At 42.6% G+C, this 25,726-nt stretch overlaps 1 protein-coding gene across 6 annotated transcripts in view; it reads left to right on the top strand.

The window, feature by feature from the left end:
- Positions 1-25,726, top strand: part of cut (homeobox protein, cut) — a 137,491-nt gene that overhangs the window by 61,991 nt on the left and 49,774 nt on the right. For all 6 annotated transcript variants that reach the window (XM_029315810.2, XM_029315813.2, XM_029315809.2 and 3 more), the window contains exon 3: positions 8,004-8,204. In XM_029315810.2, coding sequence (XP_029171643.1) covers positions 8,004-8,204 — 201 coding nt within the window. The remainder of the gene's footprint in view (positions 1-8,003; positions 8,205-25,726) is intronic.

Genomic DNA, 25,726 nt, shown 5'->3' with positions numbered 1-25,726 from the left:
TTCGTTGAGATGAAGAAAATTTATATTATACAATATGTATTGCATATTGGAAAAATAATACTTCAATATAAATTGTTCAGATTCTAGATTTACATCTGCATATATATATGATATTGAATCTTTTTTTATCGTATATGTTTTTATTTCGAGGAGGGATACTTATATAGAGATATTTATCATTACATATTATAATGTGAGAACGCGATATCCATTAATTTGAATCATACGCAAAATATCATTACTTTCGCGTGCGTTATCGTTCAAAAGTATAACGAGAAAGCGTAACGACATAATCACTGATAATGATCACGCGCGCTCTTTGCTGGCGATGCTCAAGCATATAAACGATGCACGATAGTTAACGAGAATGACTGTGACTGAGAACAGAAAGAGGGAAAGAGGGACAAGAAGTCGTTTGGCTTTCTCTTCGGCGACTTCTCGTGTATGTCTCCCGCGTTGCCAGCCGCATATTGCAGTACGTACCAGGGCTTAGAGCCGATCGATATCTTAATAATAAATACAAGAGGGGTTCGCTCTGATGGCTGGTTGGTGTGAGATTGAAGAGGGGGATTGTGGGGAGGTGATTGGGGGATGGAATGACGCCACGTTGTATCGGTGGCGCGGAGGATTTGCGCTAGATAGAGCAAACGGCAAGGACAGAGAGAGATAGAGAGACGAAGCGGGATGAAAGGAAGGGACGAAGAGATCAAGGGAGGGTGAGAGAGAGGGAGGGAGATCATTCGCACCTCGAGGTGTAATGAGAAAATTTGAAATATCGCGAGCCTTCCCGCTCTTCTCTTTTTCCCTTCCTCTAAAAAAATATAACAACGCCGGTAGTCATAAACGGCTGATCCGCGTACCCCATTTCTTTTTCACTCTCGTTCTCCGCCACCCCGTGGGAGATTATAAAGGCGCGCGATATAAGGCTTACTCTTTCTTATTGTTTGTTTGCCCCGTTTCTTCTCTGTCGCCTCCTAATACGAGGGGTTTTCGTGGACAACCGCGATTACGCGGCCGTCGCCGCGACGCCGCCGCGACACGTGATCGACCGGCAGCGACCTATCGATCGACGAGCAACTTCAACTCGCCCGAACATCTGTCGTAAAAATATCGATGTGGTTTAATGAACATTCAGACACAAGCGCGGACGACCGAAATATGGGTCACGATGTTTAATCCGGCGCGATTTGATTTGCACGATACGGACGTGGTGGTTTGTAAACGATTGCGCGAGCGATTTCGGTATATTACAACCGCGGTTGTAAGTCAAAAGCGACGCATTATGCTTCTTTATGCCCGCATAAATTTACTCGACCCCCTGCATACACCACTTCGGGGACTTTCCACGGTTACTCGTTTGTCATTGTTTGTCACGGAAAGGCGGTATCGGAGAATTGATGGAATGCACTCTCTATTAGCTGCTCTATACGCGCACATTTTTAAATATACATAGTTGGAGGAAAGTTGTGCTATTTCAAGATCGTAGGGAGAATGATGTATTTTTATGCATGTGTCGAGCGCCTGTAAGCGTCACGCTAAGAGTATACATGAAAAACACAATAAATACGCCACAATTTGCGGAATATTTTTTTATCTGTCGCAAAAGTAATAATAATAGATGTATACGTACATTGATTTAGCAATAGCGTAAAGTTGTATTCTCTTATCTCTGGTAAACTTGACATTCAAAAATTCGACAAAAATCGGACTTCTCACCGTCTGCGACATTTTATTGCGCTCATTATTCATCTTATCTCAAGATTTCGCGCGAGCGATCGACCAAATCTGCGGTTTCGTTTTCGTCGGAATTCCCCGTGGCCCTTATATTAGTCAACCGGCGAGAAATAAACGAAAAAAAAAAAAAAGAAAGAAAAAGAAGAATGGTGTCGATGATACCGGGCGCGCAGATAAAAATAGATGCGAGAGAGCGAAGGCGCGTCATCTATTCGGGATTCTGTGTTCGGCACACAAAGAATGCTCGATGGGGCAAATGCCGAACGTGTTTATGTCAACCTACACGCGAGTATATGTTTTTCATCGGCGTATAAAGGCCATCGATATAATTTACAGTTACTTTTAAATTGTAACAAACGATGGTTTCTTTTTACATAAAAATTATCTATAAAGAGAGTGCCGTAAAGTGGTTAAGTTTTTCGTATAAGCTTTAATTTTAAATCTCCGTCGCGCTTTTATTGTTAAACCTTGGGACTTTATAATGATCCGAGGTGAACCTGACTCGCCATAGCGGTCGAATCGTCTGAAAGAGCCGCTGCTTTTTGCCATTCTCAATCTTCCTGCTCGACGGCTGAGAGAGAAAGGTAAAAAAGGAAGAGGACGCGAGGAGAGTCGAAAAATCTTATTCTCTGGAGTTACCTGAAATTGACTGGTGAAGAGATTAATATCCCACCAGTCAATCTTGATGATACACAAATGCTATTCGTCTACTAATTTTCATAATTTTTAGAACTGTCAAAAATATACTATTTTTTTCTACAAAATTTATTCACATCGATTAAAATTATTTACGACATAAAAATCTGAAAAAGATTCAAAAAATAAACGACAGCGATAGATGTGTCGGATAATAAATTAAATCACGCGCACACAATCGCGATGCGCAAGAAAACGTTAAAAGATAGCTCGAATTATCGCAGCGAGATGTAACGAGAGCAAAAAACGTGTATCCCATCCAGACATTTACAGTCGGCCATTATGTGTACAATGCGATAGCGCGTCGGAAATCGATTCTTTCGACTTTCGTCCCGGGCGGTAGAAGCGGCGATCAACACAAAGTGCGTGTACACCTATACCCATGTATAGGTGTAATTCCGCAGTTAAAGTTCTTGCCGCGCGCGGTGCAGGAAGCACCGAGATTTCCCCTATGTCGAATCGGTGAGTGCCGATCGATCGGCGCGGCCTGGGCGAACCATGGAGGTCGGATAACCGTCAATTTGCAAAAGGGGTGTAAGACGGGCGTCGAGACGAAACGTCGGTTCAGCTTAGCGATCAACCCGGATCGAAGAAGAGTGCCCCATCGCGCGCGAGTGCATGTGTCCGCCTTCCCTTCTCTCAGGGTCGAAGAACGGCGGTGTAATCTCCACGCTGTCGGACGATCGAATCGAAATCGGCGGCTGCCAGTAGCATCTCGTAATGATAGACGAGGACGACGGGCGCCCCAATCGGCGATCCTACGTAACGAAGTAATTCGATCGCGTCACGAAATCCGCTCCGAGTATTTTGTTTGCGTTCGGCTGCTTCGGCAATTTCGATACGTTTTCTCGCTGACATCGCGCGATAACGATGCACCAACGAGTAGGGCAAGTTTGTCATTTTATCCCGACATTATATCAAATTCTCGACGGCAGCGTAATCTTAGATCTTACACGATTTCATCAGTTAAAGGTCGGTTAATTTGTTTGTCAGATCAATGAAATCGATGTAACGTCGCGATTTTACACGATGCTCTAGAAATTTATCGGGCGTTTATTATTATATTCTTTCAACGGGACAAAGAGTGACATTACAAATCGATGCGAAAACACTTTATTTTAATCGGCGATCGACGCTCTCTGCGTCCGATACGAGAGTTCTAGAGAGGGGAGGACGCGGAGGATGTTATTCAGAAGCGATAAAATCGTCGTAGTGCATGTAATGACAAACACATGCGTTCTCACCCCGATCCGGAATGACGGGCGGCGTAGGCCGCCGCCCTATCGGGCCGGATCTATATAACGCGGCATATGTTTAGGTCATTAATTAGCATCTGGAGCCAATTAAAGTAATTACGAATTCGACGGTAAAATATCGCTGTGGCTTTAAGAGCCGCTATACCTCTTCTCTCTCTCTCTCTATTTCTCGGTGGCGAATGATTCGGTGCCTTATATGGCGTACACGCAACGGAACCGAACCACGTCAGTTTTTACCAGACATCCGTCATGTTGAAGGCGATCGATTGTTCTACGAAACTATAACGGGGATACTTATATTGCCGCTATAGGATAATGTAAAGTTCCCTCCCCGCGTGCGCTAACATTGCTCGACTAGTCTATTATTCCCGGTATCGCGATCTCGTTACTAATAACACACATTATTGGCAAAAACTTCTATCCTTAACTCATTGCTTGCAAAGTTTAAACAAAAAATGTGTATGTAACTTACATCTGTAAGATTATTACGGTGTAACGCGCGAAACAGTATTGCATTCGAGAACGAATGCTAAACATCAAGGAAACAAACCTATATCTCCGCTGTAATTTAATTTATTCATATTGTTTCTCATTAAAGCGAAAACATTAGCGCGATATTATCGCATCGCGATGCGATTCTTATATCACAACGCGCTTTTTTTTTTTGTAAAAGAGTGCGTTTTGCCTGCTATTTCCGGCGCGATGCAAAAATGTAATGGTAGGAAATATAAATTAGCCGTTTACATCGTAATGCAATTTAATTACAAATTATCGCGCTCATTTGCGGTGGTTAAATATTTAGCGCAATAATAAACGCGATGCGCATCGATGGGATGCGCGTTGTTCGTTCGGTGCTATAAATCATCGGATGTTGTCAGAGGATTCTTTTGCGCTTACGTTAGAATCGCGTTACGACGCTCGATCGCGTTCGGGACGTTTCGAAGAAAACCATTATCCTCCAACGACTTCCGCTGTTAATATAACGATCGTTCCGCGCGGGAGGACGATCGTTATCGGCGATCCTCTCTCGATTCTCCCTATCTATCGCGTCGCGCGCGCGAGTCCTCGGAATTTCCCCCGCCAACGCGTCGTTGATTTCCTGACGTATGTCCACGTGACAAATACGCAGGATGTGCCAGCAGACGGCAGCTATCGATACGCATCCGCTATTAGAACAGCCGTATATTACGGCTCGCTCTCGGATATGTATTTATGCTTCCCGTATCATTTCGCAATTATCGATAACATCGTCAAGGCTTTTTGCAGGAAACAATGGGTCATTACTTGCCTGCTGTAGCCTCTGCCGGTGCCTCTGTTTCTCCTTCTCCTCTCTCCTTGTCTCCGAGACTCCGTGCAGCACGCTCTCTCGTCCTCCTCTTCTCCTCGATACGTCACACATGTGTCTCGCGAGACGTCATACACACTGATAGATCGATACACGCTGATGCCACTACTTTGCGATATCCGTGTTTACATAAGCTGAAAAAGAAATTTGTATGAGCAAGAAAAATCGCGCGGTTGTAATATCATTGGGTTTTATTTACGCTGATTTTTCACGCAATTATGCTAAATTTCCTTATCAATTTTATTCTTCTCTCTCTCTCTCTCTCTCTTACTCTTTCTCTTTTTTACTACTTTTCTGAATAATATATTGGCGATTATACTCAAGTCAACACATCTCTTTATCTGCATCGCGAATCATTTTAAATCGAGATTGTTAATATAATTCGGACTTACCGGTTAATTGATTAATTCACACCTTAACTTTCGCAAAAAAAAAAACGCGCACAAATACCATAACCACGATCGTCGTTCATCTCGAATTAAATCTCTTAACGCGAAGCTGAATACAATCGCACACGCGGAATGCAAATACTTAGCTATCGGCGAGGAGGAAATGTCGTTAATGAACCGATTAATTACCAATTACAACGAAATATTAATCGCGAAAACAATTCGACGCGACGCGAGCGTACAATAGGTATGATTGGTTTGAATTTATCGGAATTATTGTACTTTATGCACCCCCTATCGGAGGCGTCACTTGCGAAATAAGCAGGAAGAAATCATAGATGTATGATTGATCTCTCTCGCTTTTGCTTACTCGCTCTTCCGCTCTTTCTCGTTCTCTTTTTCTTACCATTTTTCTGAGTAATAGCTGGCGATTATACTAAAGTAAATACATTTCCTATCTACATTGTGAAATTTTAATCGAGATTGTTAATATAATTCGGACTTACCGGCGAGATTCGACTGATTCGCATCTTCACTTTCGCCAAAAAAAAAAAAACGTGCACACACACACCATAACCGTGATGTTTACCTCGAATTAAATCTCTTTAACGCGAGGCCGAATACAATCGCGAACGCGGAATGTACTTAGGCATCGGCGAGAAGGAAACGTCGTTAATGAACCGATTAATTACCGATTACAACGAGATATTAATCGCGGAAACAATTCGACGAGACGCGACGCGACTGTTGACCGTAGAGTATAACTCGCTTGAATTTAGCTATGCTTCCGCGCATCCCCTATTGAACGTCGCGAAGCAAAAGAAAGGAGAAGAAAGAGCATAGATATATAATAGACAGTGCACTTGTCGCGAGTGGCGCGTTGATTGGCTACAAAACAGAGATTCTCTACCGCAGCCAATCAGTGCGTTTAAAAAATCTGTCGTAGGACAAGTATATAATATCATCTTTATTACATCTGTGGAAAAGAGAAGACGTACGAATAGTCGACTTACTTCTATATAACATATTGTGGTTAGTGTTCAAGAGGAAAAAACGCGGGAGACAATATTTAGCAGATACTTTACGGAGACAGGTTGAAAAAGGCAATTCTCTTCTTCTGTTAGATACCTTCGTTATTCTCGTATTAAAGGGAATGTTTTCTTTTTTTCAAAAGCTTCGATTTAAGAATGTTTCGCGTCGGGTGTCTCTTAAGACAGTCGTTCGTGCACCGCGAACGCATCGGCGGGAAAGGTAAGGCGAGGCATCGCGATTGACATGCTAATTAACGAGCGCTTTGCCGCAGATCTAGCAAAGGCAGACACAGTCGCCGAAAGTATTTCGTCTCGTTAATGATGAAAATAATGGTCTCTCCTCGAGCGAGAGGGTTGCACCTTCGTCGCGCTTTTACGCGCCGATATGCACGAGCGGCTTCGACAAAAAGGTACGCCGTGACACTTGCTTAATTATTATCATGACTGACGCATTATATAACATGATTACTGTGTGCTTGTCTACGTCAATTAATAAGTAGACACGTAAAAATATATTTCTAATAGTCGTTACTGTAATTAGCCGTATGGGCGTCCGCAGAATTTTTTTTCATTAGGGAGCATAATTAATTTTTTTCTTTATTTTTTTTAATTTGATTTTTTAATTTTTTATATATATTAAATGTGTGAATAAATTCCAGTGTTTATTTAAAAGAAGCCCCCTTCTTTGCCCCTCTTCCTGCGAATGCCAAAATCGTGCGTCGTGTAATGAAATTAAAGGATATTATTCTCGATTACGCGCGCGAGAAAGTTTGCTATAGACGCATAAAGTTTATTGTATATTTTCAGATTTTGATGTCGGAATGAAAGAAGTATATTACAGAGAGTGCGGAGAGAATGTGCACGCGCATTACAATGTTCGGGATCTAAGAAATTGCGACGCCAGTCCGCAATTTCCTGCGCTGAGAATATCAAAGCGACTCGGCGGGCCGTCGTTTCTATTTTTGACGGCTTTTCGTAGCCGCGAAATTAGGTGCGGCCGACGAGAATTGATTGATTTCGCGTCGCACGGCTCCGCGAAACGGTAATTTAACGATCGGGACCGCCGTGAAAAATTTGCGCAATCGTCTCTGTACTCTCGTTAATTTTCCCGACTTACGTCCTAGAATTAAACCACGTGTACATAATTGCGTGACTTTCAAAGTATACATGCACATACGTCTCGGCTATCGTTTATTATTACCGCATCGAAGATCAGCGAGAGAGACTTTTCGCTCTTCTGTTAATTAATCTTGAAACTAGTTCACAGAACTATCTGCGATTTAAAGAATTTACACGCTGCAACTTATATCAATGGAATTCATAAGGAATATCATTGCGCCGATATATATCGCGTGATTCGCTTGGCGCGACTCGAATCAGTGCTGTAATTTAACATAACGCGATCTCTCTCCGCGTCTTTGCGCTTGATTAGGTCGGCGGAGAGAATTAAAAACGCGAGTTCGAGTTCTCGTCGAGCGAATATCGCGCTGATATAAATTGCGAATGTTAACGCTCACGAGGCACTCATTATCCTCTCTCTTTCTCGTTTCAGAGAGCAACTTCGGCGGAGAAAGAAATAGCCGCATTGAAAGAACAACTCGCCGCAACGAATGACAGCAATTCCAAGACTGAGGGACACCAATTGTCTCAGCCTCCGCAGGGAAGCGATCAACAGCAGGTACACGATGCCAGCAATCCCAGAAGGACGCCGAACAGCAACCTCGAGCAGGAACTGCAGGCCAAAGACAAAGAGGTGAGTTGGATCAAACTTGAACCCTTTTGCTAAAATGTTGCTCTCTCGTGTAATGCCATGCGAAATAGTGATTGTAGTCTCAGGAGTCCTTGACAGCTCTCTCTCTCTCTCCCTCTTTATATACATATACGTATATAAATATATTATCCTATTCTTTACCGTTTTTTAATTAAATTTGAAATTGTATAATTGCAATAAATTAAACCATTTTAATTAAACGTTGAAATATATATATAATTAAAAAAATATTTAATCGTCCAACATATTAAAAAGAAACATAAACACATTTCTATTTTCTTCACAAATTTCTCTTTTTATTAGTACTAACGCTGTTCAACAAAAAGTAACTTTTTTAACACTGAAACGAGACTAGTTTCTTATAATTTTTTGGATGCTGAATCCGGTTTTCAAAGACTCTATCACGTTACAATTTTGAAAAATTTTTAATTACAAAAAAGGGCTATTTTCACAACTTTGTCATATAGCTACAATATATGTGACATGTTGGAGAAGTTTGATTGTAATCCAAATAAAATATGTTGTTAGGACTTTCAACCCTCAATATAGGAATTCTTGATCTCGATTCTAACCATATAATTTTCTTTTGATTGCGATAAAACTTCTCTAATACGTCACATATTGTATCTATAATATAATATAACAAAGTTCGTAAAAATAGCCCTTTTCGCAACTTTATTTAAAAATTTCTCAAAATTGTGACGTGATGCGGAGTAATTTAAAAACCAGATTAGCATCCAAAAAACTATAAGGAACGACCAGTCTTGTTCCAATTAATTTTTGTTAGTCGAACAGTGTAATTGATAGATAACAAAATAGTATCGATACCATGGCACGTACAAGCGAAACAGATTCTCACGGCTTACGAAAGGATTGATAAATCGAACATTCGTTCACGAGAGCGGTCGCGCGGCTTAACCAGCTCGGGTAGCGTGCAAAACCACCGCGTGTATGTTAGCGCGATTTCCGCGTGCAGACATGCGTGAGCCGCGGCATGTCGAGGTGAATGACTAACGTTGCTTACTCGTGTTCGATATCCGTATTCGGTGGTTTATTGTCCCCCCTCCTTCTTCATTCGCCCGCGCCTCTCTGTTCCACGCAATCACGTTCGTATACCGCATGCATGCCTGACACTCATCCCTTTATAACTGGCTGTTGTCATCGCGCAGACACCTTCAAATTTCAATCAAATTTTTCAATCGATCATTGCAAAGATTACAGATTGAAAATCTCGACAGATTTTTTTTTTTGATACCTACTTGATTGATATTTTAATGAGATTAATATTGAAAAATAAAATGTGGTAGAGAGTGAGAGATCGAGCTATTTTTTTCGTCCATTATTTCATATAATTTTGTGCTCGTATTTCATAAATCATATATGATTACAAAGTAGACTTACATATATATTTGAATTATAGAGAGAGAGAGAGGCGATTGTATAGATTTCGCATGGCGAATCGCATTAAATAGTAGCAACATGATTGGCGTTACGAAACGGCGCAGATAATGAATTCGGGTGAAGCCGTTTCACAACTCTCGCGTGGCATTTTTCCCGCGAAAGATACACGATCGGGACCTAGATTCGCGATAAACGTTTCAAATTACTCGCTCCCGCGGAACCACGCAAACCCTATGCTCGCGGCTATACACAAGTAGCGAACGTGTAACGAACGATAGTCTGATCAGCTATCGAAATAGATAACGAAGTCAATTTGGAAAAGCGAGAGATCGAGCCGTCTAGCCCTTTCTCTCTGTCTCTCTCTCTCTCTCTCTCTCTGTCTGTCTCCCTTTCCATGGCGCGCTCTTGTTGTCCATTAACGTGGTCGCGCCCGGTTGAATAGACGCATCCCGATATATATTTAGTAACGGCACGTCGGGACTTTCGGGTACGGCCGCTCGCTCGGGTCGTTAAAGCGCCGGAATGCGGCGGCGGACCTTTTATTACGATTTCGCCGGTCCGCGGTTTCCTTCGGAACCCCGCGCGCGCGATAACATTATCGTATATTTATCGGGAGGGTAAATAACCCCGGGGGAGGGACGCGTGGCGCGGTCCCGGCGCAAAAATAGCCGCGAAAACCGTCTCCGAGAAACTGCGCGAACGGCGCTTCGCTCGCTTAACCGCCCGCTGCAATCCCGCAGCTGCCGCGCGACGCGGATGAATGAAGATAATGACGGTCATCCCTCACTTTTACCGCCGAATATTCGGCCTAATAAACTACGGTCGCGTCTCGTGACAGGTGACCATTCTCCATCCTCCTGCGTTTCGTTTTATCTAGAAATGGGGGACGTCGCGCGAGGTATGCAAAATACGCTTCTTGCAGATGTGCAATCAAATTCGATTAATTGCATGCGCGCATAATTGTGCGTAGAAATTATTGTACTATGTTGTATCTGGGATACGAGCCATCGCTGAATATAAGTTACTTAAAATTTGAATATTCTTATTATTATTAACCAAATGATTAATTATGAACGAAAATATGCGTATGTTGTTAAGAAATAATTATAAATTTAATGATAATAGTAATTTATTAATTTTACGTAAAAAGAATCTGTCTTTTTTTTATACATCAAATCTTGGCAAAAGGATTCGCGCTATATAGATTTAACTGCCAATTGAACAAGGTATATATAGAGCTAGGAAAGTCGATAAATCTTCGAGAGGTAATACAGAATACGAGTTATCCGCCGCTACTCGAAGCCTTTTTTCTCCCGGAAGTGGTCAGGAAGAGCCTAAGTGGTAGTTGCACCCTTTAGTGCCGTGCACTTTGCGTGGTTTACGAAGCGACGTGCAAGGAGGTCGAGCCCGTAAAAATCTTGCGGCAAAGAAAAAGGAGTGCGAGACGGGGTGGAAGGCGAAAGAGAGAGAGAGAGAGAGTAGTAGAAGAGGGAGCGTAACCTGTTAAGGGTGTATAATGTGAGAGGGGTGAAAACGGCGGCGCGAGCGAAGGTGGTGGGTGTACACGAGCCTTTAAACAAAGCCAAAAACACTTAAAGCGGCGCGCGCGTGAGAAAGGAGTGATAAAAACGCCGCTAAGAGTTCAATAAGTATCCTCCTTAGAGCCAATAACAACCACTCCTCATCCTTTTCCGTCGTCTTCAACCATCGTCCGCCCTTTCTCTGTACCCCCAATCCCAGGCGAGGAAAATCGTTTGCTTCGAAGCCTTCGAGTCTGTTGTAATCCTGCAGCCGATAATCTCCGATCCCGTCCCTCCTCTTGTCGATGTCGTATCCTTGGTCCTTGTTCTCGTCCGTCCTCTTGTCTCGGAGAGGGATGGGAGGAAAAGAGAGCGAGAGAGAAAGCAAAAAGGGGACGTTCTATTTTCACCGACGATGCCTTTTAACGGATAAGAATTTGTTCCGTGGACAATGTCTTTATTGAGAAGCCATCGCGCGCCATAGAACGCCGAAATGATTTTTATTATTCGTCGATTAAAGAGAGGTAATGGAAGTTTCTCTCGAGTCCCTCCCGAACTACCGGGATGATTTAAGGGCGATAATGAGGAGTAAATAATGCGATAGTGTCTCTGAAAGAGGAACGAGGATGAGACGTCTTGGAGAGGGAGCGATACTCGGGAGTACATCCATGAATTATGGAGACTTTGGAAGTACGTTAGTTTATGACGGATCGATAATTATTTATCAGACACGATAGGTCGATGTATACATCTCGCGTAACTGTGGATCTTCATTATTCCGCTAATAGTTTTGGATGTCTGACATGTGTCATTCGACTGAATTTGAAAAATTACGCGAATATGAATCTCTCGATCATGTCAAGCGTTTTGTAGTGTATATATTATGACGATTAATACGTAAACCATTCGATTTTACGTGATATACATATATGTGTTTCCCAAAATATACCTCGGACAATAGATTATAGAGAAATATTTCCAATACATTAATTATTGATCATAATATTCCCATCGCTTGATATTACTGGCGCAATCTAGAAATTTGTTATTTATTTCAAAAAACGTCATGAAATAAGACAGGTAATATCAGCTATATCTCTCTTCTCTCAAATTCTCAACTGTGATAAGAATTATCACTTTATTTACTTATTACTTTTATCAATCGACTCTGCGACTTCGATCAACAAGTTTTTACATTATTAAAGACTAAATTGCCTCTCGACAACCTTGAATACTCTTTCTCGCGTACTTTTTTTTTTTAGATTAAAGTTCCCGATGATGAGCGCGGCGTTGGAAATCCTTGCTCAAGTATCATACATATACATATACGGATGGCGCCGCACCGTTTTACTTTCCGCGTAAATATATATCCGCCCGCGGAACAAAGTGGCGATAATTTGCGAATGCAGCCGTCGTTCGTGTCCCGTGGCTCATTATCTCAACGCTTTAGAGCCACCGTTGTCGTATACAAGTCGTAGCTCCAGTCGCACCATCGCATCGCATCGCATCGCATCGCATCGGCCGAACGTTCCGTCACGGCACGCCTGTAATTTCAACAAGACATTGTAAACGATCCTCGGCTGTCCCCGCGGTACCCTGTCCGTCACCCCCGAAGACAGGCTCGCGTTTCGCGTATTTAAATCGTGCGCCCCGCGCGTTTGCCACTCCGCAAATAAATCACTCTCGTCTGAATCACGGGCCCGCAGCACGCGGACGTTGCCAGAAAACGCGGAGATTTCTTTATTTTCGGCGCCGGTTCCGTTAGGTCTGCGTGTCACCCGCACGTGACACTTACGGAACGTTTGAACGTCAAATTTAAATTCGATACAGGCGGATGCGAACTTGTTCCCGCGGTGTATTATTAGTCGGAGAGGGAGAAACGGAGCTTTTTTCCCGGATAGGATGTGGCCAGATGTTAAAATTGTCGCGACCGCGTAACATCCTATAAACATGGCAATAATAAAAATTAGCGCGATGGATAAAGCGACGCGATAAGCGCGCTCGTCCGCGATTCATCGTTTCCGTTTCCTGTCGCGTAATCATAATCACGCGACGAATGCTATCGAATCGATGTAGGACGAGCGTGCTCGCGATTCGCCACGGTAGCAGACGTTTGCGAATCCTCGATTAGGTTCCTCAACAAAGTGAGGCTCTGGCAATGTTTGCTCTGCTTAAACTGTCATGATAACAACGACGTTGGCACATTCGTGCATTTTTAGATCGTAAGACAGGAGAGATTCTATCGAGTGTTCGTTATAAAACACCTTTCGAAACGTGTATAATTATTAACGAGCACATATATGCAAAGTACTTGAAATGTGTCCCATCTAGATTTATCTCCCAACAACGTCGTATCCGCGAACAACGTCTGAACAATAAATTACAGTAGCGGAAATGTTCTCAATGTTTAGTCTTCGAGCTCCATCAACATTGGTGTCTCCTCGCCTCTGTTGCTGGAGGAATTGGATATAGTGGCAAATGATAACATACGCGTTGCCGAGGTGGCAGACAGAGAGAGCCTTCGGGCCTTTGTGTAGCTTGTGTCGCGGCGACAAATTGAATTCGTCACGGCTGCGGTTCTAAATCCTCGCTATTTTGTCGCCGTACTTATCTTCGGCATTTTGTCGCGTCAACCGCCCGCCTCTTTCCTCCCGCAGCTGCTTGATCTTAATTAAATGCAAGAATCTGGCAGCTTTAAAACTTGTAATAGATATTCATTTATCCTTAACGTGTCGGGGGCCTTCTGTCAACATTTACATTCGAATTATCACGCTTTACCAATAAATAAATAAATTAATGAGCTCTGTGTGAGAGCATTTTGTTGATATTTATTATTCGTCAAATTGCGATACAAGTTGGATTGCGTACAAGAGTTGTCTAAAGATGATTGATTATATAATATTTCAATATATAAAAGATGATGTTGAAATTTTGTGTGATGCGTGGTGAAAAATATCTCTTTATATCTTTGACAAATAACAATTTTAAGACGCGGAAAATACAATTATCAGATAACTGTGTAACACGAGTTTAATTTGCATTCATTGCAAATGGAAATTATTAATTATTCAACCTACCTGTCATCGATCATCAAATATTTCACAGATTATATCTCGGGGTAACGCAAACGCGATGCACGTGTAGGTGATTGACAGTGATTGCTGCCAAAAGGCATGATGGAAAGTCAGTCAATTGATCGTTGTAACGTAATGAATGATTCATTCTCATGTTTGGCAATTATATCGGAAAGTATATAATGGTTCTTTAAATATTTATCAATTCGTTAATAACGGTACATATGTAACAATAATAATAATAATAATAATAATTAAAGCAAAATCCGAACGGTTATACGTCTCTGAGAATTATAAATGAGAATCGCAAATGAGTCCTTAACGACTTCTGCGAAATTCAGAATTATTTTATTTCGTATCATCTTCTTTCGACTCTCTCGCGAGATGTTTAAAGGACGACAAAGAAAAGCGAGTAGGGGGAGAGAGATGAAAACAAGAGGAAGAGAAGAGGAGAGAGTAGAACTTCTGGCAGCGTGGCGAGATGAAAGAGACACCGTGCTACTCGTGCCAAGGCAAATACGCTCGGCGAGTGTTTCAAAACACGTTGGCTAATGTACCGAGAGCGTGGTAGATCGAAAAATAACCCGAGTGCGTTATCCGCCCGCTCCTTCTTCTCATATCCTATTCCGGTGTATCGTCCTACAAAGTAAGATTATCGCGGGAACAACTGCATGTTTGTCGCGGCCTGACGTTTCGTGCATAAGGCACATGCACAGCAGGGTGTCTCTTTCTTCCCATAATATTTTTCTCTATAAGGTTGCACCGAAATGATAATTAAATACTTATTTGGAATTGATATGTCTCATTGACATAAATGCACAGTAATTCAGATGCAACTTTCGAATGCATATACATTTTTTTGTTAATTACGTGCTTATATAATCAAACGCATAAATCAACCATTTGAATCTTTTGTGTCAAAAGATTGCAGCTTTGTACGTACAGCGGATTTTTTCTTTCGATGAATAGAAGTGCAGTCGACAATGCTGTCAAATATACTGTGAATACTTTATCGTTTTGTACTTCCGGTGTGATTGCAGTGACGATGATAGACAAACTTCTTCGAACAATGACGGAATTTCTTTTTTCTTTCATCTCACGTTTTAGTGAAAATTTAAAATAATTTCCAAAATTTTTATAAGGCTATTAAACTATCAGACTAATTATATAATTCAGATATTGACATAAATCGCACGCAGTTATAATTTTTTTTTAAATATGCATACAATTTACATACATATATCTTTTATACTTTTCTGTACAATGTCCAAATTTAATATTAAATATTATTCATATCCCACCTAAAATAAAAATTAAATGATAACTTAAAGTAACTTAAAATAAGAACGCATTATTGCTTTTCGTATACTTTTGTATATTTTCAACATTATATACTAACGTGAGCATAAATGCCGTTACATAAGATAGATTCGTGTTGACTAATCAGTATCTTTCGCGCGTCGCAATTTACGATCAACGATGATCACGTAGCGATATATGAATCGAGCAACAAGATATCGGTAACGACCGCCATATTGGTAACGCCGATGATAGGCCCGCAAGTATATCCATAACGATATTACCATATTTACCTTGATAGGAAGATTTGCTGATAATTAGCGCGATAAGGAGCAATCGACTGCGCAACACACGGCGATACGGCGCGACAAACAATCGGGTCGCACAGCTCGGACGAAACGACAAATTTTATCGTGCCTCCGGCAAAGCGATTGTGTGTCTATATATGTATACACTGTATATATAACGGATATATAGCGTATAACGGCATACTTATCCCTGAAGTATCCGCGGCGCCATGCGCCATAAAACAGATTAGACTTACGTTGAACCGACAGACCTATCGGTGGGCGGAGAAACTAGAGTCTTTACGAGATTATATAAGCATTTCTAAGTAAGATCTTAATTATAAATCATATAACGCATTTTTAAGATTGTATTTAGTCACGTACGTTTTGACGTATACGTAAAACCAGATTGACACATGAGAATTTATTCCACGCGCGCGATCAGCTGTTCCTTTCTACGTGAAAGCGATAAATTAAATTAGAGATATAAACGTTACGTGTAAAATGTGTAATATATGTAAGATTTAAACATTTTCCGACACAGTTTTTGACGCACATCTAACTTTTAGAAAAAAAATTAGTACATCTTACGAATTTTATCCCTCTCCCTGCATGATTCCGCAATATTAATGAATATGAAATATAGAAATTTTTTAGAAACGTTTAATTTGCATACGTCTCGTATGAGATTTACCATGCGGTATCCGCGAAAAGGATTCGCGGTATCGAGGGTTCTGACTCGAGGGTGCCGACCGGTGAGATACGGGGGTGGAAAGGAGGTCGTTTGGTAAAAACCTGGGAATATTTGCACTCGAGTGAAAATGACGTGGGTCGAAAGTGCAACGAGTGCTTATCGGCTTCTCCCGGCTGGTCTGTTCGAGACGTCAGGGGCAATATTGTATATAACTCATTTCGCAAGTTTTTCAAGTGTAGAACAAAATATAAAAACTCGCGATATACAACTTGTTCTCCAACCCTCTTTTTCTAACAAAAGCTCCTCTCTCTCTCTCTCTATCGCGTCGCTTATATAGTCTCCCTTTTTTTCATTCTCATCTTCAATTCCTAGACCGAGAGTTCTCAATTTTATCGCTGTTGCTGGCATCGAGGTTTCTAATAGTATATATTTATAATTGGAATGTTATCGATAGACATCTCGATAGATTTCTTAGTATCATTTGAAACGATATCATTCAACGTCGATTGCTAATGGTATACGCCAAGTTGATTACGCACAAGCAGATATCTCGTTGCATCAGCGTCTCGAATGCGAATTATTCGTAGGTCCTCGATCTATATTACCTAACCCACGGGTACAATCAGGAATGGCCGCAGTCTCGCTCGAGTTGTGCGTGTGTATACGCGGTAAAGGAAAAAAGAGGGAGAGGAAAGACGATCCCGCATGCTCCATCATCGTCGGCTGAAACATTAATTAGAAAATCTGAATAATTAGGAACTAACTTTTGCGCGACGTGTAAAACTCGTCCTCCCTCCCACATCCGCCCACGAACACACACGTACACGTGTGCGATGCGTCTGTTCCGCAGTCTACAATCGGTGGGAGTCCGCTTTCCTCTCCGCCGACCTCTGGCGACGTAAGAGGAAGGGGGCGAGAACGGTGGGGTCTCTCTCCCTTCTACACGCCTCTCTTTTACCCCTTAGCTTTTTAAAAAAGGTTCTCCAGTTCGAACCGATCGATCGACCTCATACTCACCTCCACATCGAGATGCGTATCTGGTCACGGGGCCCGCTGATTGTATCGTAATTACGGTTTTAAATATACTTCATCGAGCACGCGAGCTTACGAAGTCGGCGATGGGGGTTGGCGCTGGAATAAGGTGGAGGTGAAAGGAGACAGTTAATGCCCGTGCCCTTCGATTTAACGTCGACACGAGCGCGCGCCCGAGTGTATTGCAGGCAGCACGCTCTCAGGAGGGTGGGTGGTTGACGAGGGGTGGCAACCCGCTCTCGGCCACCTCATCGGTAGGCAATCTTTTCTTATCGGGTCACAGGAGATTTATAGAAACGAGCCGCGATGGCGTATTGTCATGACTTGGCCCCGCGCACGTGAAGTCGATCTGGAACGCGATATGTGTGAGTGTATATGTGTGTGTGTGTACGAATGTATATACGTTATCGAATTTATGTGTGTCGGTACGACGGAAAGTAGGTACCAGAGTACGATGGAATTATTACTCACAACCGTGACTAAGCCGGGCTTGAGAATTACGTGCTCGATCCGCAAAGACGATACACCGCGAAATATATACCGGTCTCTATTGCGCCGATCAAAGGATTGTGAAGTTTCGCGATCGTCGTTTGCGCCGTTAAATTATTACCGCGTGCGGCGTACATAAGTTCCGGCCAATCGAACTTGACGTATGGAGACTTTCTTGCCCTACGTGTGCTGTGCTTTCTATATGTAACAATTCTATATATGATCGATCGTGCTTATTATTATCGAACGACGCTGTTTCATTATTATAAATATAATGATGCCTATGTTTAAGAATAATCACAGAGAATGTATGACTTATTTCTAGTTTTTATTGACGCCAATGATTAATTTTCTAAACTATACTTTGAAAACATTCTCCGAAAGACAATTTTGAAGAATAAACTCGATCGAAATTGTTACTTTATAAGAATACAAAAGTAATATATAACCTATCGAGGAAATCTATATCGAGCAATACGGTATATTTCTCTGAAATTTTAATTTGCGACAATTTCTACGGCGATCGCGCGATTCAACAATTTTCAGTCGAGAAAATTATTCATCTTTACGGAAAATAAGCGGATAAAGTTGAATTCGTTTTTCCACTGTCTTCTCTCGATCGACTTCTCCCCATTGGTCAGCCGGCTATCATCCGTCTTCCAATCTCACCGAAGGAGATAATACCGAAAGAATGAAGCTCCTGTCGGCGCGTCCTGAACGCGCGTTCGCGTACACGAAACGGAAGAGAGTACCGGCAGAAAAACGGTGGCGTCTCTCGAAATTAATTCTTTTTTTCTCCGGGAGATAAAAACCTAACGAAGCCGCGCGCGCGAGCTTTATTACGCGAAAGCGAACGACGGAAGAGAGGTATATACGGACGGAAAGAGAGACCGTATAGGTGGAGAGAGAGAGAGTGAGGAAGAGAAAGGGATTGATATAGGTGGTCCTGGTGGCGATGGCGATAGGATGGACGCGGGGGTGCTGGAGAGGAGCACACCATGGGGTGGCCGGGGGCAGAGGAGGGTGCGGCCGAGACACAAATACGCTGAAAATTAGATTCATAACTTTTCTGCTGCGCTTTCGCGGCGGAACGACTAAAGGCTGCCCGGGCTAGTTAAAAATTCCGTGTGCCCGCGAATATCAGTCCCTACCTCTTCCTCCTCCTTCCACCCTTTCTCTTCATCTTCTCATCCTCATCCTCTACCCGCCTTCGCTCCCTATATATATATATATATATATATATATATATATAATATATATCTATATAAAAAAGTCCCACCTCCGCCGTACATGCGAGAGGTGGTGGACTATCCTGCTGCACCGACACCCTCCTTTTCGCTCTCCTTCTCCTACCCTTCCCCTTCCCTTCCACTCTCTCCTACGGGTTTGCGCGCACATTTTATATCCTACCTATACCTTTCTCCACCTACAACCTACACGCCTCCATCGTCCAGACGGACGACGGGAATTATCTCCGTTTTTCCGCAAACGCGATTAACCAGAAACGTCGTTCAGCAAGCCCTCCGGGCCCTCTCGACCGGCAGGGATATCCTCCTTCTCCTTCTCCTTTTCTCGTTTTGCCGCTTCTCGTTCTCCTTCGGCTTTTCGACTCGACTCGACTTCGTCGATTGATAATTCACGATTAATCCTACTCGCGAAAAGCGGAGGCTGGCCGCTTCGAGGCGTTCACGGCAGTCGATAATTTCGTTGTATTTGAAATCCGAGATGAAAAAAGGGGGATGCTCGCTTCCTCGTTGTGAATTAAGATTCTAACCGACGTGAATCGAACGGTTTTAAACGGACTTCCTATGATAACGAGCGGCGGTTTCTGCGGTTTGCGATTATCGATACCGCCAACTTTCGTAATTGATAGCCGCGCTCTAGTTTCTTTCCCGACGACTCATCATGAAATATGATAATAATAAGCACGTACTTAATACATCGCATATACTAAAATTCTAATAACAAATATAATAAATAAAGGATATAAAACTACTATATATCATAAATAAAATTCATAATTAATAAAATCAAAAAGAGAATATCTCTCTCTTATTAATATAATAACTAAAATAAATCTTACTTCATATGATAATATCTGTGAAACTGATCGTATAGCTCCTATCATTGAATAAATTAAATTTGCTGATCAACCTATATTAATAAAATAGAATAATTTAAAAAAATAAATATTAATAATATAAGGAAATACTAATCACAATATTTCTGTCGACGTTTAGAAAGAATATTTTTAAAATGCTAAAGCGTGTGTTATTTTACTTTCTATTCTATATAAATTTTCATATCTCAAGAATATTTGGAAATCCATATTTTTAAAGATATTTGCTTTCAAGACACATTTATCCGCGCATGTCGGGCACATAATTCTCAACAGCACGGTAGCGGGGCGTTTTTCGACGCGGCGATGAATTTATTTCGAGCGGCAACTCGTCACGGGTCGATGGTTATAATAATAAACGACAACGTCAACGAAAAACGACGGATTGTCAGTAGCATTTCCTCCGCGATGGAACGCACGGTATTCTATCTATCTATCGTGGCATACATACGTTCGAACGTCGAATGCCACGTATATACATATATATATATATATATATATAACACGCAGTCCCGTCAATTGGCAGAATGTCAAAGCCTTGTTAACTGACTCGCGAGGTGTTTGCGCGAAACTTAGAAATATAGAATCGAAAGTGTAATAATAACGAGACATTCCTTGGCGCAACCGGCCGAATCTTATGCGAAATATTAAATAAATCGAATAAACTGGTCGCGCGCGGCGCGCGCCAGTTATGAGATGGGAAACATCGGTAAATAATACTTACAGATCCGATTAAATATATATATACTATAGTGCGTCCAATTTCGAAGATCTCTCCTGAAATCGCGCCACGATAATCTTTCGTAATCGCTTGAATTATATATATGCGAAAACGTTTCGACCAAAGTCATTTTGACATAAAACACTCCTTGTTCATGCGCATGTATTTTTCTGCTTGTCGAAAAGAACAATATATTAAATTATTTATCGAAATGCACATGAATAATAAATTCCGAGCATTGATTAAATCAAGATTCTGCGTTGTAGTATAGTATCAACAAAAATGACGCGAACGATAAAGCGATGCGTTTCGCTCTCGGAAGCAATTAACACGCATGACGAGACATCGGTATAAAAGCAAGATAACTCTTTTGCACAAATTGCTCGATCCTCCCGTGTCTTTCCTCGCATCCGAAAGGAAAATCTTCCGCAAAGCCGACGTTGTATCGAGCTCCGATGAGAAGACATAACTTATCAGTCGGGGTTTTCCACGATGAGCCCTCTCGACTCCACCTTCGCTTTTACGTTGGCACAAGTATATGATATTTAAAATTAATCCTGCCTTTGTGCTGCCTGCCCGCTCGGCTGTCCGTCTGCCTGTCTTTTTATCGTACCGATATGGAGTCGTATAAATTTTACTCCATTATTCGTTCCGCTCGCGGTTGGGGTCGAGGGCAAGAGGCGCGTTAAGAGAGATCGGGAGAGAGGGAAAGAGGGAGTTGGTACAGGAGAGACGGAGATGTGGAAGAAGGGGAGAGTGGTTTGATTCCGGAAGAAGGGGAGCGACGGTTCGTCTTTTTGTCTTTGCCGTGAGGCTTTCATTTCGAATCCTCTATCACCGTCGGTGATCAATCACAATTGAACTCGAGCGATGAGGACGCGGCGGGATAAAAACCGGCAAGGAAATAGCTCGGGCACAAAGGCGATGCACGGAAGATGCGAGGTGTCAACGCCAATGAGGCGCGGGCTATTAGATAGATATATATACGTATGTGAGATAACGTTCAAGAAACAATTTTATATCTTGAACGAATAGCTTTTGAAATCAGCTCGAAATTTCAGCCCGCGTAAATGAACTTTTCGAATGATCGATTAAACGAAAAAATCGCTCAAAGTACATACGTAAATTGTACGATATACGTGTATATATATATAATACACGCGGATAAGAATATACGAGTGAAATCGCGAGCGGTGGCCGGCATTAAGTAGCGATGCCCGCCGCAAGTCAGACAGTGGATCGGAGGGATGAGGATTCGAGCCGTAGGATCCGAGCCAGGAGGTGGAGGCGGCTCAGGTCGGTTTGTGAATGCCTTTTGATGCTACCCCACCCGCGATCCGAAGGATAATGCACAAACCAAAGGATAATTCCCGATACGGGGACGAAATCCGAGCGGAAGAGAAGCGGGTGAAGGAAGGGCGGAGGGCGCGGGGTGATCGGGGCAAAAAACTCTTATTTAAAAATGTATTTACCGTCTGGCTCGCAAGAATCGCCATCCGCCTGGAAAGTTCGCTTTTTACCCTTCTGCTTTCCTGCCTATGTATATACGTATATGTATGTGTGTCGGATGCGTATGTCCGCTTACCGCTTTATCCGCGGAGATGTAGAAACCGTGGAGAGAGACGCGGCATACGGGGAATCTACCACCTATTCTGATGTCTAAACGTGTGCCTCGACACGTGTGCGTATGCGTCCGTGTAGACGTTCGCCTCCTTCGTCCGTCTGTCGCTTTTCCGTGCTTGAACGCCAGACCGGACGAAAGCTTTTCAGATCGACGTGGAGGCACGTAGGATTCGAGACTGAAACGACGGACAAAGGGAAAACTGATAACCCTCGACGTAATTCGTAGCAATCGTGATGGATATGAGCGAAACTCGATTCGTAATATATAATAATTATATAATATCATTTGCGTTTTTATTATCCTTAGCAAGGAGTTATATATCCTATACTCGATACGAAATGTCAAAATATTCGCGGCCACAATCATTTCCTGATTCTAATAGAAACTTTCGGAGGCGCGTGAAAGGGTTCGGTCCATCGCGCGAAAATAGATTGCGGTATGTCGGACATTAAATGGATAAATTGCATCAGAAGCGAGCCGCGGGATATAGCACGTCGACGCGATAACACGTGCGGATTACGGGCCGCGGTAGCGCGCCATTGTCTTGAGTGTCGGTAGCTTAACTTTTATCGGGTGAACGCATATATTCGCACGTGTGCGCGCGTATACGTACGTGTAATCGCGAAAGTGTGGCGCGACCCAGGCAATCGTTTCGCCGCCGGTGCCGTTAGCCGATTTCGAACTTTGCCGCGCGCGGCAGTCCGCGGCAAATGTATCTAGGATAGATGGATGAAATGTAACTATCAAAGTTGGCGATCGCTGCGCGACGGTATTCGCTCTCTCTCTCTCTTCCACACCCTTCCTCGCGGTCTGCATCCCGCCAACCACCCGATACTCTCACCCCCTTCGCGCGTTCATCCTCGACGCTTGCTCACAATTTATATTACGGGCGAGGTGCGCATATAATTAATTTAATTAAACGCTCCGCGCTGAAAATCGTCCTATTAGTTCGGCAACTTTTGACGGCTGTTACCTTTCCGTCTCCCTCTTCCCCATCGGCGTACGTCCTTTCTCTCTTTCGTTCTCTTACTCTCACCTCCTCTCTTTCCTACCGGTTTCTCTACCCCGTTTATTCTCTCTCCGCTGCTATTCGTTCTCTTGGTCGTACGCTTGTTATTCTCACGCTTCCCGTCGTTACTTTGCGACACGTAACGTGGAAATTTTTTAATACCGTAAGTGTAAATAGAACGTTGCGCTTCCGCCTGTTTGTTCCACCTTGCCAGAGGTACAGTTTTCGAATCGCTCTTCTGCACCGTAATTTGTATCGCTCGCGTTATTGTTAATTAAATTCGCTCTTCTCGGACGCTCTCTCTCTCTCTCTCGCGACAGAGTATCACATTCAAGAACGTGATTACGATATGACACGTTGAATTACATGTGCAAGACAGTCTCGTTTAACTGTCCGTCTTATTTAAATATCGTTGCATTTTATTATCGCCGTCTTTCTCCTGGCGCAATTGCCAACGATGCAATTGCATGTGTCACTTCATTCTCGCAACGCGTTCTGATATATCTGTATTCACCCGCGAAGTGAAATAAATTTATCTATACGTCATTCTAAAGGCTTCATCGTTTTTCAGACGAGGTGCGCAAAGCGCACAGGGAGACGGAGCTTCGATGTATAAACAATTTCGAGAAAGTGCACATAAAATTTGCGACAAGGGAATTATAAGCGCAGATACACCGGTGCAAAAGAATACCGCAAAGATAAATCCCGTTACAATCGCGTACCTAATTATAATCGCGATACTTTATTTGCTTCCGTGCCCCACGTATACTCCTCACATACGAGATTTCTTTTACGTCATTTCTCGTCGATTATCCGTCGACGCTTTGCGTCGCTCATATTTCGCGAAAACGTACGTAACGCGACGTGTCGTAATATTTCTCTGTCCTTTCCAAAGGTACTTGTTGAAGCAAAACTTTCGGCTTGTTTGACAAATGTTGCTACCGGCGCAGCCATCCAAATCTCTATGGCGGAGTCAATTACTCTTGGCAGCCGAAGCCGAAGCCGGTGGGCGTTAATAGGTTAATTTTGATGACAAGAAGTGGCAATGCCAGCGCACGTGCGGAAATACAATCCTCAAGGAACCTATTAGCTTAACAGCAGAAAACGTAACATTTAAATGGTGACAGACGTGCTTTTTTAATTTGTCGTTCGCTCGAATTGCAATCAATTGCAATCGCAACGGCTCGAGATAATAAGCGATTAAATTGATCACGTCGGGAATCCGTCGTTGCGTTCGATATTAGCAATAATGACGATATAGTAACATGAGAAAATCTTCTTGGTTGCAATTATGTGCGAATTATTTTACAATATTTATAATTATGATCCTTCTAACGTATACAACCAAATTTTTTGTTACTTATTTTCAATAACAGTTATTCATTTTTTTTTTTAATTAATCAAAATCTTATAACGAATATTATAATGATTAAATATATATATATATATAAATCGTCATTATTGTTAGCATTGTGAGAACCACTGTTGGTCAGCGACAAATAGGGATCAAAGTTGATTTTCGGTAGTGTCGATAACGTAAGGGATTACCGTTGTATCGCCTAACTGGCCTAAACTCCGAAAGGTAGCTGCCAGGATTCTTGGGAGCTGCGTGGACAAACGGACAGATTGCGGCTAGCCGAGAAGATCGCCCTCTGATCTCACCCCAATGATTTACCCTCCCTTCTCGGTTAGGATGCCGCTTCTAAAACATCATCCTCTTCCTCTCTCTCCCTTCTCATTCCTGCGTTTCCTTCGCTGATCCTGTCTCTGAAATTCATCCTTTCTCCCTCTCTCTCTCTCTCTCTCTCCATATCTTGCCCCATCCGGATCTCTTTCTGCATCCCATCGTGCATCCGCGCTTTGTCATTTGCTTAGGGTCAATCTGTGTCGTTGGTCCTCTGGAAATCCCTTCGAGTTGCTGCCACCGCAGTACCTTCTATCCAGGAGATCAGTGATCGTAATTCGATCTGGCTGCGACGAAGCACAAAGGTGGCCAATGATCGTCCATCCTGTGATCCTAATGCTTATCGTCTGCCACCTTCGGGCTACGTTCAATCGACGAGGCTCGCACAACGCTCTCCAATACCTCTCATTAAGCATTCGCGCCCACGACTGTTCGAAGGACTTCCTTTGTAATAAGGATTAATCTAGGTCCGGTCAATGAGATAGATGAAAAACACGAATAAATTGAGAGTAGATGTTTTTAATTCTAAGATATATGTGTAGTGCGTCGTA

The sequence above is a fragment of the Nylanderia fulva genome, unplaced genomic scaffold, assembly GCF_048542155.1.
Source record: "Nylanderia fulva isolate GAGA-0341 unplaced genomic scaffold, ASM4854215v1 Scaffold10, whole genome shotgun sequence".
Lineage (NCBI taxonomy): Eukaryota > Metazoa > Arthropoda > Insecta > Hymenoptera > Formicidae > Nylanderia > Nylanderia fulva.
This window is presented reverse-complemented; position numbering and strand designations above follow the sequence as displayed.